The sequence below is a fragment of the Drosophila virilis genome, chromosome X, assembly GCF_030788295.1.
Source record: "Drosophila virilis strain 15010-1051.87 chromosome X, Dvir_AGI_RSII-ME, whole genome shotgun sequence".
Classification (NCBI taxonomy): Eukaryota; Metazoa; Arthropoda; class Insecta; order Diptera; family Drosophilidae; genus Drosophila; species Drosophila virilis.
In genome coordinates, this window is record NC_091543.1 from 1,927,900 (window position 1) to 1,942,283 (window position 14,384).

Below are 14,384 nucleotides of genomic sequence, written 5' to 3' on the forward strand. Positions count from 1 at the left end.
CGATTGGCATAAAAATATTAATATCTAAATTTTAACCCAAATCGACCAAAAGCAAACACGTTTTTTGTCAAAATCGGGGGGAGATATGACGTTTTAAAACGACATAGCTCCCCGCGGAGATATGACCTTCCAAATCATCACGATATTTGTCAAAATCGGGGTCGGTTCGAAAATCAAAACTTTTTTGATTCTTTTTTTTAATATCTCGGGTGAATATCGTCTGATTTTGGAATGTTATACGTTTTTACATTCGTACGGATCTCTACTATCAAATGACATTCAAAGAAATTCAAAATCGATGGGTTAAAAAAAGTTGTTAGCCAAATAAGGATTCGTTTGTAAAGTCAACCTTTTTAGAAAAACTATCGATTGGCATAAAAATTATTAATATCTAAATTTTGACAAAAATCGACCAAAAGCAAACACGTTTTTTGTCAAAATCGGGGGGAGATATGACGTTCTAAAACGACATAACTCCCCGCGGAGATATGTCGTTTTAAAACTCCATATCTCCGCGCGGAGGTCATATCTGCGCGGGGAGTTATGTCGTTTTAAAACGTCATATCTCCGCGGGGAAGTCCCCGCGCAGAAATCCAAAATCGATGGCTTAAATAAAGTTGTTGACCAAAAAACGATTCGTTTGTAAAGTCAACCTTTTTTGATGATTTTTTGTAATATCTCGGCCAAATAATGTCCGATTTTGTTATTTTATGCCATTTTCGACTCGTAACAATCAGAACTATCGATTGGCATAAAAAATATTAATATCTAAATTTTGACCCAAATCGACTAAAAAGCAAGAGGTTACATCACGATTTTTGTCAAACTCGGGGTTGGTTGGAAAATCAAATTTTTTTGATGCCTTTTTTTTAATATCTCGGGTAAATATCATCTGATTTTATAATATTATACCTTTTTACATTCGTACGGATCCCTACTATCAAATGACATTCAAAGAAATTCAAAATCGATGGGTTAAAAAAAGTTGTTAGCCAAATAAGGATTCGTTTGTAAAGTCAACCTTTTTAGATGATTTTTTTGTATATCTCGGCCAAATAATATCTGATTTTGTTATTTTATACCATTTTCGACTCGTAACAATCAGAACTATCGATTGGCATAAAAAATATTAATATCTAAATTTTGACCCAAATCGACCAAGAAGCAAGGGGTTACAACACGTTTTTTGTCAAAATCGGGGTCGGTTGGAAAATCAAAATTTTTTGATGCTTTTTTTTTATAAACCGACCCCGTAAATTAGAATTTACTCGAAATATTAAAAAATAAGCATCAAAAAAGGTTTGATTTTCGAACCGACCTGGATTTTAAAAAAAATTGTATGACGTTTTAAAACGACATAACTCCCCGCGCAGATATGACCTCCGCGCGGAGATATGACGTTTTAAAACGACATAACTCCCCGCGCAGATATGACCTTCCAAATCATCACGATTTTTGTCAAAGTCGGGGTCGGTTCGATGGCTAGAAAAAGTTGTTGACCAAAAAACGATTCGTTTGTAAAGTCAACCTTTTTTGATGATTTTTTTTAATATCTCGGCCAAATAATGTCCGATTTTGATATTTTATACCATTTTCGACTCGTAACAATCAGAACTATCGATTGGCATAAAAATTATTAACATCTAAATTTTGACAAAAATCGACCAAAAGCAAACACGTTTTTTGTCAAAATCGGGGGGAGATATGACGTTCTAAAACGACATAACTCCCCGCGGAGATATGTCGTTTTAAAACTCCATATCTCCGCGCGGAGGTCATATCTGCGCGGGGAGTTATGTCGTTTTAAAACGTCATATCTCCGCGGGGAGTTATGTCGTTTTAAAACGTCATATCTCCGCGGGGAGTTATGTCGTTTTAAAACGTCATATCTCCGCGGAGAAGTCCCCGCGCAGAAATCCAAAATCGATGGCTTTAAAAAAGTTGTTGACCAAAAAACGATTCGTTTGTAAAGTCAACCTTTTTTGATGATTTTTTTTAATATCTCGGCCAAATGATGTCCGATTTTGTTATTTTATACCATTTTCGACTCGTAACAATCAGAACTATCGATTGGCATAAAAAATATTAATATCTAAATTTTGACCCAAATCAACTAAAAAACATGGGGTTACATCACGATTTTTGTCAAAATCGGGGTTGGTTGGAAAATCAAATTTTTTTGATGCTTTTTTTTAATATCTCGGGTAAATATCATCTGATTTTGGAATATTATACCTTTTTACATTCGTACGGATCCCTACTATCAAATGGTATTCAAAGAAATCCAAAATCGATGGCTTAGAAAAAGTTGTTGACCAAAAAACGATTCGTTTGTAAAGTCAACCTTTTTTGATGATTTTTTTGTATATCTCGGCCAAAAAATGTCCAATTTTGTTATTTTATACCATTTTCGACTCGTAACAATCAGAACTATCGATTGGCATAAAAATTTTAATATCTAAATTTTTACCCAAATCGACCAAAAAGCAAGGGGTTACATCACGATTTTTGTCAAAATCGGGGTCGGCTCGAAAATCAAAGCTTTTTTGATTCTTTTCTTTAATATCTCGGGTAATTATCGTCTGATTTTGGAATATCATACCTTTTTACATTCGTACGGATCTCTACTATCAAATGACATTCAAAGAAATCCAAAATCGATGGCTTAAAAAAAGGTGTTGACCAAAAAACGATTCGTTTGTAAAGTCAACCTTTTTTGATGATTTTTTGTAATATCTCGGCCAAATAATGTCCGATTTTTACATTCGTACGGATCTCTACTATCAAATGACATTCAAAGAAATCCAAAATCGATGGCTTAAAAAAGTTGTTGACCAAAAAACGATTCGTTTGTAAAGTCAACCTTTTTGGATGGATTTTTTTGTATATCTCGGCCAAATGATGTCCGATTTTGTTATTTTATACCATTTTCGACTCGTAACAATCAGAACTATCGATTGGCATAAAAATTTTAATATCTAAATTTTTACCCAAATCGACCAAAAAGCAAGGGGTTACAACACGTTTTTTGTCAAAATCGGGGGGAGATACGACGTGTTAAAACGACATAACTCCCCACGGAGATCAAAAAGCAAGGGGTTACAACACGTTTTTTGTCAAAATCGGGGGGAGATACTACGTTTTAAAACGACATAACTCCCCGCGGAGATATGTCGTTTTAAAACGTCATATCTCCGCGCGGAGGTCATATCTGCGCGGGGAGTTATGTCGTTTTAAAACGTCATATCTCCGCGCGGAGTTATGTCGTTTTAAAACGTCATATCTCCGCGCGGAGTTATTTTTAAAACGTCACATCTCCGCGGGGAAGTCCCCGCGCAGATATGACCTTCCAAATCATCACGATTTTTGACAAAATCGGGGTCGGTTCGAAAATCAAAGCTTTTTTGATGCTTTTTTTTTAATATCTCGGGTAAATATCGTCTGATTTTGGAATGTTATACTTTTTTACATTCGTACGGATCTCTACTATCAAATGACATTTAAAGAAATCTAAAATCGATGGCTTAAAAAAAGTTGTTGACCAAAAAACGATTTGTTTGTAAAGTCAACCTTTTTTTGATGATTTTTTGTAATATTTTGGGCAAATAATGTCCGATTTTGTTATTTTATACCATTTTCGACTCGTAACAATCAGAACTATCGATTGGCATAAAAAATATTAATATCTAAATTTTGATCCAAATCGACCAAAAAGCAACACGTTTTTTGTCAAAATCGGGGTCGGTTGGAAAATCAAAATTTTTTGATGCTTTTTTTTTTTAACCGACCCCGTAAATTAGAATTTACTCGAAACATTAAAAAAAAAAAGCATCAAAAAAGGTTTGATTTTCGAACCGACCTGGATTTTAAAAAAAATCGTGATGATTTGGAAGGTAATATCTCCGCGCGGAGATATGACGTTTTAAAACGACATAACTCCCCACGGAGATAACTTCCCCCGTTTTTCGAACCCACCCCGATTTTGACAAAAAACATGTTGTAACCCCTTGCTTTTTGGTCGATTTTGGTCGAAATATAGATATTAATATTATTTATTTTGTTACGAGTCGAATATGGTATAATGGTCGTTTGTGGCAGACAAACAGACAGACAGACTGGCAGACGGACTGGTAGATAGACAGCCAGTTGCAGTTGCAGTTGGAAGTCGCGTCTTTTGGCCAGCAAATGCCGCGTCAGGTTCTAGGTTCCAGTTCCCTTTTCCCAGTTCCCACTTCCCCTTTTCCCAGCTCCCTTTCCTCAGGTATCTTTTCCCTGCTTCCAGTTGCATTTCCCATACCGATCCCAGTTCCGTTGTCAGCTGGAAAACTTCAGCGCCAATCGAATGGAAAATGATAAGCTGCGTGTGTGGCTGACCGCAGCTGTCATAACTGGGCATGCTTTTCCCCTCCCTACCCTCTATCCCCTTCCCCTTACCCTTCACACTGCCTTGTCGAGCATCTCCATTAGACTGGGCTTGAGGTATGCAAATTGTCGAGATGCCGCAGCTGTCAAATGTGAGCTTGATTGGACAAGCCCCAACCGCAACGCATATCTTGGCCATTAGCAACACCTTAGACCAGATAATTATGGCCAAGACTGTAAATCAGCCTAACAAGCCAAAAAACTCGCACTAAAGCTGCCAAAAGATGCCTTAACTATAACTCGCAAGCCGCAGCTAAATCTGATACCACGATACCGCGACTAGCATCACCTGCTCGTGGGCGTTTATGTTAATTTATAACGCATATTTCTTCGTTTTTTTTGGCATTTTTTATACCCTATACCCACTAAAAAGTTGGTAAATTGGGCATACCTATCTCCATAAGGTATATAAACTATTTGTTTTCTCTGTTTGATTTGTTCTATAAATTTTAGATATTGCCTTTCCACTAAGTACACGCCCGCCGTGTACAGGGTATCACCTAGTCGAGCTGCAGAGCAGTCTTTTTTTATATTTAAAAAGAATTATTCCGCCGTTTACAGGGTATCAACTAGTCGAACACTAAAGCAGTCTATTTTTTAATTACAGGGTATCAACTATTCGAACTCTAGAACAGTTTTTCTTCACATATTTTTGGCAGCAAATTAAAAGCCACAAAACTGAAGCGAGTGCTGCCCGCGATACACTCCACACACAAATGAAACTACCAAGCACACACACACACACACACACACACACACACACACACACACACACACACACACACGCACACTTGGCTAGAAATTCTGGGCCTTGTCTGTTGGCTCGTTTGCGGCTTTTAGCCACGTGCTGTATCACTCCAGTCTTTTATGGAAATTAACATTTTTTAATGGGTTTCTTTTTCTCGTATTTATTTGTTTGCTTTTTTTGTTTTTTGTTTTTGGTTTTTAGTTTTTGGTTTTCTCGCCCCGCCACATTAATTGTTTTCGGAAAGCCGTCGCGCTGCATATCTTTATATTCATATAAGTATATATATATACATATACATATATACGATAAATGTTTGTGGGCATGCATGCATCCCGGTTCGAAGCGATTCGTTAATCATTAACGTAATTTGGTGGCATGAGTCGGCCGCATAACGAAAATCCGAGGAGTCCAAGAAAATCCAATCGCAGTTGCGTGCAGCATCGTGGAAAATGAGCGTGTGGCGCGAACAATGGACAAAAGATCTCCCAAAAGCCATTTAACGGATATTATTCGAGCTGCAGGTGCAACTGGGGCAAGCGCAACGGTGGGTACAGGGTGGTGGGGAGGGGTAGCAGCGGCCAATGGCATCGGAAATATGCGCAAACCGAACAGAAATACACACAATTGAGGAATGCCAGCCAAGACGCCATCTAGCGTCGGGTAGCTTTTAGCAAAATTGATAATTCACGCAAGTTGAGAGCTGAAAATTGTACAGAAATTGCTTGAAATGTGTCTCTAACAAGCAAATGATTCATGCAATTGACTATTTACGCTCTCTACGAGTATTTCGCTCTCACTCACGCTCTCAATATATGTTTCTCTCTCCGTGGATATTTTGTGAGTCGAATTGTATTCTTATCGCAGCGCTTGCCACAATTTCAATTAGTCCAGCTGCTGGCTTTGGGCCTGGGAAGCAACAGTTCGGTTCTTTGATTTGTGAGAAATGTTTTACGCTCAAGAGCAGCCACTTGACTGAATTGTGGGAGTGCAGCTCAAGTGGCTGCGGGGAGAAATCAGAGACAAAGAGAGAGAGAGAGAGAGAGAGAGAAGGATTGCAACTGGAGCAGCTCCTGCTCATATCTTAATCAATCAATCTGCAATTTAAAATCGATTAACAGGCCAACAAGAAACAAAAAACTGCTGCTGCTCCTGCAACCACAACCACAACCACAACCACAACTTCGACCACATCCAAATCCAGTTGAAGCACAGCCTAAAATCTGTGTCTTAGTTGAGATGTTGTTGAAATTTGGTCGCCCCAAGTGCTGACCGAACACGAGAAGAAGCAAAAAAACCAAAAAAAAAACAACGACACGCAACTCCGAAGATCAGCATCGAACATGTAATTACATGAAACTCCATGATGAGCATCATCATCGTTGTCTGCTTCTTCTTCATCAGTTACAGTTCATTCACGCCAAACTTGTGGAGAGTGCGGGGGGGGGGGGCAACTTTGACGCCCACCAAACAGCCGCGCCGTGGCCAAATGACAAATGGTTGATAGACATACCCCGCCCCCGTCCCTTCCCCCACACGCTGCCATCAATCCGGGCTCGAAGATGAATGCTAAACGAGCCGCAGCTTGAATGACACCCCCCGATAGCAATCTCTATTATTATAATATTTGAAAACAAAACGCAATAGAAGCAACAAATACAAGAAATATGAAAAAAGAAGTGAAAGAAAAAACCGATTTGGGCTCGTCCGGGAGTTGAACCCGGGACCTCTCGCACCCGAAGCGAGAATCATACCCCTAGACCAACGAGCCATGTTAATTTCGCTCGCCAATTTACACAATACAAATCGCAGCGTGTAAACGCACGAGCGTTGTGTGTGAGAAAATGCCGAATCCAATTGGAATCTCTGCAATTGGTAAACGCCAAGAACTCAGCCACACACGCACACACGCACACATTACACTGCCTCTTGTTCTTCCCTAAGCAGCGATCGGCTTTTGTAGATCGCCCCCTCCTCCTTCTCCTCCTCCACACATTGAATATGGGCCGTGCTCTTGTTGCTTTTAGCCAGAAGCCACCACTGACCTGAACCGAGGCGGCCATATCAGCATGATACGCCCAAGTATATAGTATATATATGTGTGTGTGTGTGTGTGTGTGTGTGTGTGTGTGTGTGTGCATGCCCGCCGCATATGCAGCATATTCAAAGATCTGTTTATTGTTTACACTGGCCGCTGGAACCGGCCGTTTTAAGATGCCAAAACTATAAAGACTGGAAATGTGCGCAGCGACAAGCCGACATGAATATACTCTATAAGAATCAACAGAGTTTGGCAATAAATTCGAATTACTTGCGTGGACTCGATCTGAATGAGAAGAGAGAAGAGTTACGACTATGTTGCTTATATGAGTTAATTCTTAAATATATTTATTATAATGTTGGGCTATATCCAATCAGGGAAAAGGCGGACATAACAAATTCCCTGCACTTTTGGAGCAAATTCTGATGCCCCGCTTCGGGTAGTGTATGCAAATTGTTGTTTGCTAGCCAAGCAGCACGTGCCTTCCGATCTATCAGATTTCTTGCTGGCATTATAAATCCAACAACAACAACAACAGCAACTGAAATTGTTGCTGGAGCTGAATTTTGTTACAATTTTTGTTCTCTCTTTTTGTTTGTAATTTCTTTGAAAACAAAGCAGAACAACAAGGGGCGGTCTGTACGTGCGGCCCGTAAGTGGGAGGAGAGTGGGAGTGTGAGCAGGGGCAGGGTGGAGGGGCTGGTGGTAAAAAATACATTGTTGTTGCACTTGATGGGCTGTCCCCTCCCCTTCCCACTATCCCTCCTTCCCTCTCTTGTTGCTGTTTATCGTGATTTACAGTCCATTTGTGGAGCAGTTCGATAGGAATTGTTGCGGATTGAAATAATACACTAGCAGTCGATATACTTAAACTCCGGCTGCAGCTACTCGCAGCGAGCTAGTCATGAGTTCTTGACTCTAAAAAAACAGTGCTCGCTCGCTAAGGCGAACTCTCAGAGAAAGGAGTATATCCATTATCCTTTATATCTCTTTCTCTATGCATCCTCCCCTCTTCTCCCTCTCTTTCTCTCCCTCTCTCTCTCTCTACTCCATACTCTCTCTTCTTCTCTATATACCATATCAGCCCCTCTCTCTCTCTCTATCTCTCTCTCTCTCTTTCTCTCTCTTTCTATATGTACATGTATATATATATATATATATATATATACATATATCAATCCCCCAACTCTCTCTCTCTATATAAATATATATTTAGTTTCTCTCTCTCTATTTGTCCATCCCCTCTATCACTCACTATCTCTCTCTCTCTCTCTCTCTCTCTTTTTCTCACTTTCTCTATTTCTCTCTTAATCGCTCACTGTTTAGTAGATCAACTTCTGTGTATATTATCATATATCTGTATATCTCTCTCTCTCTCCCCTCTCTCTCTCTATCTTTCCCACCCTCTATCACTCACCACCTCTGTCTCTCAATCTCCCCTCTCCATCTGCTCCTCTTTTTCTCTCTGAATGCTCCCTGTATAATAGGTCAACGTCTTTGAATGAGTCTCACGCAATTTGCGTTGAACAATCGCTGAATTAACATACTCCGTGCGTACTCCGCGTAGTCCGCAACTCTCTTTAAGATTGCTCCAGTTCAGCAGCCAGCAACAGCGACAGCAATGACAGCACTTAAATAGACAACAGTTAGTTAATAGCGAACCAGAGCTAATGTCTAATGATAATACGATGATAACAATGACAATTTGCGGCAACAATTGAGGTTTTATGCTTAAACAATCGTCGCAAAGGTTCGATCAAATTAAGCTTCGGCTGGAATACGATATGTGAATATATATTCAGGGACTTAAAGAAAATCTTGAAAAAATTCGAATTCCCGTTAAAAGCTAGTGTTGGGATTTTGATAAAAGAGAGAGCTATTGAAACCAACGAGATTTGCTCAAAAAAGACTTTTTCGATAACGATTGAAAACGCGACAAGTTATCGTCTATCGGCAACAAACTCATATTGTGTGAGCAGAAGGAAGTTACAACATTCAAAAATTCAAGTCTCCAGCTGACGCATTTTAAATGGGTTTAGGGTATAAAAAGAAAGGGTAAAAAGAAAGGGTAAGTACCTTAGATTTTGTACATATTCAATTAAAAGTGAACTTCTTCGGGCATTTACTTGTCCCATCTGGAATATCAGAGCTAAGCACCTGAATAAATCGAGTGGAGTGAAAAGCAGTCGGCGCCCAACTTGTAGATTTGACAAATGCCGAAAATATTATATATATTTAATTAAGTATAGAATACAGGATGGCGCGAGGCAGTGCCGCAGGCTTTGATAGACACGTGACCGTCTTTTCGCCAGAAGGTCGGCTGTTTCAGGTGGAATATGCATTCCGGGCACTGGCGCTGGACAACCTGACGCTGGTCGCCATACGGGGCGCCACCTGTGCCGTGCTGATCGTACAGCAGAAGCCGCTGGACGGGCTCATTGTGCCAGAGACTGTGACACGTTTGTTTTCCATTAACAAGCAGATCGGCTGCGGCATGATCGGACGCATGGCCGACGCCCGGGCCCAGGTGCAGAAGGCCGTCTACGAGGCGGGCAGCTTTCAATTCAGATACGGCTACAGCATGCCCATCGATGTGCTCTGCGGCCGCATGGGCGACATCAGTCAGGTGTACACGCAAAATGCCGAGATGCGTCCGCTCGGCTGCAGCATGGTGACGATCGCCTACGACGACGAGCTCGGGCCCTGCGTCTACAAGACCGATCCGGCTGGCTACTGTTGCGGCTACCGGGCCACCGCAGTGGGCACCCAGATGTTGGATGCCCTCGCCTATTTGGACAGAAAGTACAAGAAGAATCTCAACGACGAGATGACACGGCAGCTGGCCATCAACTGTCTGGCCACGGTGCTGGGCAACCAGCTACAGTCCGACGACTTCGAGATGGCCATGGTCACCAAGACGCATCGTCCATTCCACATACTCAGCCGGCAGGAGCGCGAGGAGCAGCTGGACAAAATGATCGGGGGATCCAGGAATGTCTAGTCGTTAGTTCAAGTTCGAAATTTCTATTGCTTTTACGGCGTTTCCATTGCATTTGTAGAACGAAAACCAACCAAAGGCACGTAGGAAAGTTAATAAAATCAGTCTGATCAGTTCCTCTGCTAACTAAAATAACAAATCCACACAACAACTATGTTTACTCTAGAGATACCCTGATCTCAAGCTGTGCTTCACTGCGAAGCTCGAACACAAGTCCACAGTCCGATCTTTGTGAAGTTTTCTGGGCTTACATATGGCATGCCTCTACACGATTCGAATTTCGGGGTAATTTGAGAAGGTAGCTGAAAAGTAAAATATGCTCAGTCTTTGTGCACTAAACGAGAGTGTGCACAACAAATTTCAGGTATTTAGCTCGAATAGTCTTTGAGTTGTGCCCAAAAAACCAAGTCTTGAAATCGATATTTATCGATGCATTCAAAATGGAACGAAATAGCATTCGGCATGCGGGAGTACACATTTTAAATGTAATCTCAAGCTATTTTAGTGCAAACAGAAAGAGGTGGAAGACATACGGATGGACTGATCAGTAGAGCTGGAAAACAATCGATGGTCCTATCGATTATATCGATGGATCGCAAGAGCCAAACGAATTTTAATCTTAGCCTGATCTCACATGAGTTCCATTGGAAATGTTACCTATTTTTAGAGAAAATCCTAAATTTGTTTCTTTTTATCATCTAAATCGATAACAATCGAAAACATCGATTGTTTAAGATATCGATACTAAGTAGGCATATGTGAAATCGGGCACGTCTCTGCGAGGATATGCATAAAAGAAACTCGAAAGATTTTGCACTGTGTCAGAGCGAGTTTTTGGTAATTAAGAAACTTTGCTGTGCCAAATATTTAACGGCAGTTTCGCACTCATCGATTAACCAGCCAAGGCGGGGCAGAGGAGCGGGTAAGGGAAGGTGTCTCTGTGTGGCAGGTGAAAATCGATGCAGCGACAGCAGCAGCTGCGTAAATTTTTGCGCAATTGGGGACAACAAATTACACGCAATGCAATTTACAGCGGGACCTGAAGTTGGAGCCGGGACTCGAGCTGGCTCGGAGGCAGGGGGCTGGGGCTGTGGCTAGGCCTGTGGGCCTGGCTGCGTCTCGAATTGAGGTTATGAGACGCTGTCTGGGCCTGTGGCTCGTTTGATTATGCAAATGCTGCATATTTCGCTAAAGCGAACGCATCTAATCGAGTAGCCGAAGCCATAAAAATCAAGTCCACGCACCAGACGCATTCCATCAAATTGCTCTGCTGCAATGGGGCATGCGCGACTGTGCGATACCCTGTGCTGACGGCCTGTGCATATCTCGAGAACTATTGGCATCCGACTTGGCATGTCGCCTCTCGTAGAGTATACACAAATGAAAAATAGTTCATTTTTTGTATGCCTAACTCCAAATAAGAAAGAATTCATTCTTAAGCATAGAGCCTTGTGCTCTGGTATATGCACACTTTAGCATGCCTCTAGTTAAGCACAGAAAACTTCAAAAAGATCGGACTGTAGGAGCCGAAGTTAACTGGGAACGCGTTTTCTATAGTGTGGGAACTCTTAACTTGTTTGTTTACAGCCCGAACGCTTTAAGATTTTACACTTCAACTCCTGTAAGTATCAGATATTAAGGCTCTCCATTTATTCTCGAGTTTCTAGTCGCTGAGATGCCTTCTGCTGGCCTTGCCATTTGGCAGAGGGTATAAAAAACAAGAACAACAACAACAACTGCAACAACTTGAATTTGTTAATGAAACTTTTTCGGACTTTTGGCAAGCGAATATGCACGTACAAATCGTATTTGTTTGTTATTTTTATTTTTTTTTCTTTTTGTTAACATTTTATATTTTACGCAATGCATATCGTACATGGCACTAAAACAACAACAACAGCAACAACAACAGCGAGAGATTGGCACGCAACTTTTTTGGCTTTTTGGCAGCCAACGCTAAAAGAGTTGATGACCCCGAAACCCCAAAGAAGACGCGCGATGAAGCCGCAGCAACAACAGCAACATCAACATAACAAACAACATTACAACAGTTTGCCAAAAAAAGAAGAGAAAAAAAAAAACAGAACCAAATACTCGAAAATGGCCGCAAAATCATTACAAAAAGCGGCAAAGAGACGGCCATGAAATCGAATCACATGTGTTGCATGCATTGAATGTGTTGAATGTGTTGAGTGTGCAAGCGGGGCTCGCTTGGAATCAAGCAAGAGCTCTACATCAATAACTGTAATTGGATAAGGAGAACATGCTAGTATATGCCTTATAAGCAGATCATGTGAAAATCATGTTCAAAAATCAACCCAACCAAAATACTTTCCATGGTAACTCGGCTGCTTGGCGGTCGATCTATGTGAAATTTTAAAAATAAATAGAGGACATGCCTGTAAGTATGCATACCCAAGGTTAATTGACTGATTGACTGACTGACTGACTGATTGATAAGCAAGGCGTAAAAACTAGGAACCTTATGTGATGTAAGTTAACACCAGGAGAGATTCATAAAAAGAGGACATGCCTGTAACTATGCATACCCAAGATCAAGCTGATTGACCGACTGACTGATTGATTGATAGATGAGCAATGCACAGGCCAAGGCGAAAGAGCTAGGAAGCTGTAAGTCTATACCAAGGGATATTAATGGGTAAATAAACTTGGTAAGTAGGAAAGTTGAAGTTAAGTTTGATGAAAATCCAACATTCGGTGTGAAATATTTTGCTCTTATTGTATATAGAGGCCCAATATATATTCGATGTGCTTGAAAGAATTTTTAAAGTTTTACTTGGAAAATCTGCGCGCAAAATCTATCAAAAGCCAAAAGAAAATAAGTCGCACGGGCAATGCCGGGTAATGCTTGCTTAGAAATAATTAATAATAATTAACTACGATAGATTATGCTCCAATAGTCAAAAGAAGCACGATCTTATTGCCTCATTGCATTTGGCCAGATCTTTGCAGTTGACTGGCTTATAGATACCCTGTAACTGACAGATACCCTGTAACTTACCTTTGTGAACTGATGGAATCGCAGCTGGGTTTGTAACAGTCCTCGACGGGCGCAACAGTTGCGGTTGCATTTGCTCGCCGGAAGTTTTGGTTGGCCGCAGGATGCACACGAGCGAGACAGAGAGAGAGGGAGGAAGAGGGAGGCGGAGACGGAGAGAGCCAATTTGTGTATTGCAGCTATTTGGCCAAGATTTTGATTTTGGCTTTGACTTTGGCCTCGCAGCTTAGCGAACACGTTAAGTTGTATTATTTTTCACACGCTTTCACTTGAACACCAAAAAAAATAAATAAATATAAACAAATTTTTGTTTGCTGTGCTCTTCTTCTTCGGCTTCTTTTGCTGCTTGTGCTTCTGCTTCTTCTTGTTTTTTGTTACGTTTTGGCGCTTTAATTGTATTTTACAGCATTGCAATAGTTGCGTGCGTTTCAGCCACGCGAATTCGCACAGCAGCAGCAGTTGGAAATAAACAAAATCACAAACACACAATAAAAAAGAACGCGATAAACAAACGGCGCGAGTATCGAAACAACAAAAACAATGTTCAAGCAAGCGCCGGCCGTTGAACGCGCGTCACCTCCGTTCGTTTCAAATGCGATACAACAACTGTCAATAAGTGGCATCTCGTCGCACTGAGAGCGGCAGACACATGTTGCGCTCTCAGAGCGATAACTAAATACTAAAAAATACTAAAAATGCCTATCGGTATGCTCCAGCTTACAACTTACAACTATAATTAACAATTGAAGAATTAATAGCATTTGTTAAATAATTAATATAAATATATATATAAACTTAATAATATATACACTAAAATATATCTGGCTCTATAGCAATTATTAAAAGGCGTTAAAAAACGATGTGCAAAAAAAATGTATCGATTATTTATTTCGAAAACCAAAGTTTTCCGTGTGCTTGCGCTAGGGGGCGACACAGCTCTCGTTGAGCTGCACAACTTTCAAACGGAACAGTTAGTAGAGGGCGACGCAGTTTTCAAGATATAGTTCGCTTGAAGTGCGCTGTGTAGCTAAATGGCGCTGCATTGTTGCGTTAAAAGAGTGAAACGGAAAATTCAATTAAAATAACAAAATAACTCAGAAATAAATAAGAAACGTTAGTCATAGTAATAATATAATTGAAAGCAAATATTCAAATAAGT

General features: G+C 40.7%; 2 protein-coding genes and 1 non-coding gene across 3 annotated transcripts in view; 1 reads left to right on the forward strand and 2 right to left on the reverse strand.

Annotated features, from left to right (window-relative positions):
- ec (ubiquitin specific peptidase echinus) overlaps positions 1–13,817 on the reverse strand; it is a 78,289-nt gene extending 64,472 nt beyond the window's left edge. The window contains exon 1 of the mRNA XM_032440386.2: positions 13,229–13,817. The gene's annotated coding sequence lies outside the window, so the exon portion shown is untranslated. The remainder of the gene's footprint in view (positions 1–13,228) is intronic.
- Positions 6,867–6,938, reverse strand: TRNAP-CGG (transfer RNA proline (anticodon CGG)). Its single transcript has one exon. It is a non-coding gene; the product is annotated as a tRNA-Pro (tRNA).
- On the forward strand, positions 9,397–10,352 carry LOC6634745 (proteasome subunit alpha type-6). Its single transcript, XM_002058157.4, has one exon. It carries the CDS (start codon positions 9,466–9,468, stop codon positions 10,207–10,209), a length of 744 nt encoding a protein of 247 aa, XP_002058193.1. The 5' UTR covers positions 9,397–9,465; the 3' UTR covers positions 10,210–10,352.
- Positions 13,818–14,384: the final 567 nt, after the last annotated feature.

What these genes read in the sequence shown, in the direction of transcription:
- LOC6634745 (XM_002058157.4), top strand. Translation starts at nt 9,466, where the DNA reads ATGGCGCGAGGCAGTGCCGCAGGCTTTGATAGACACGTGACCGTCTTT.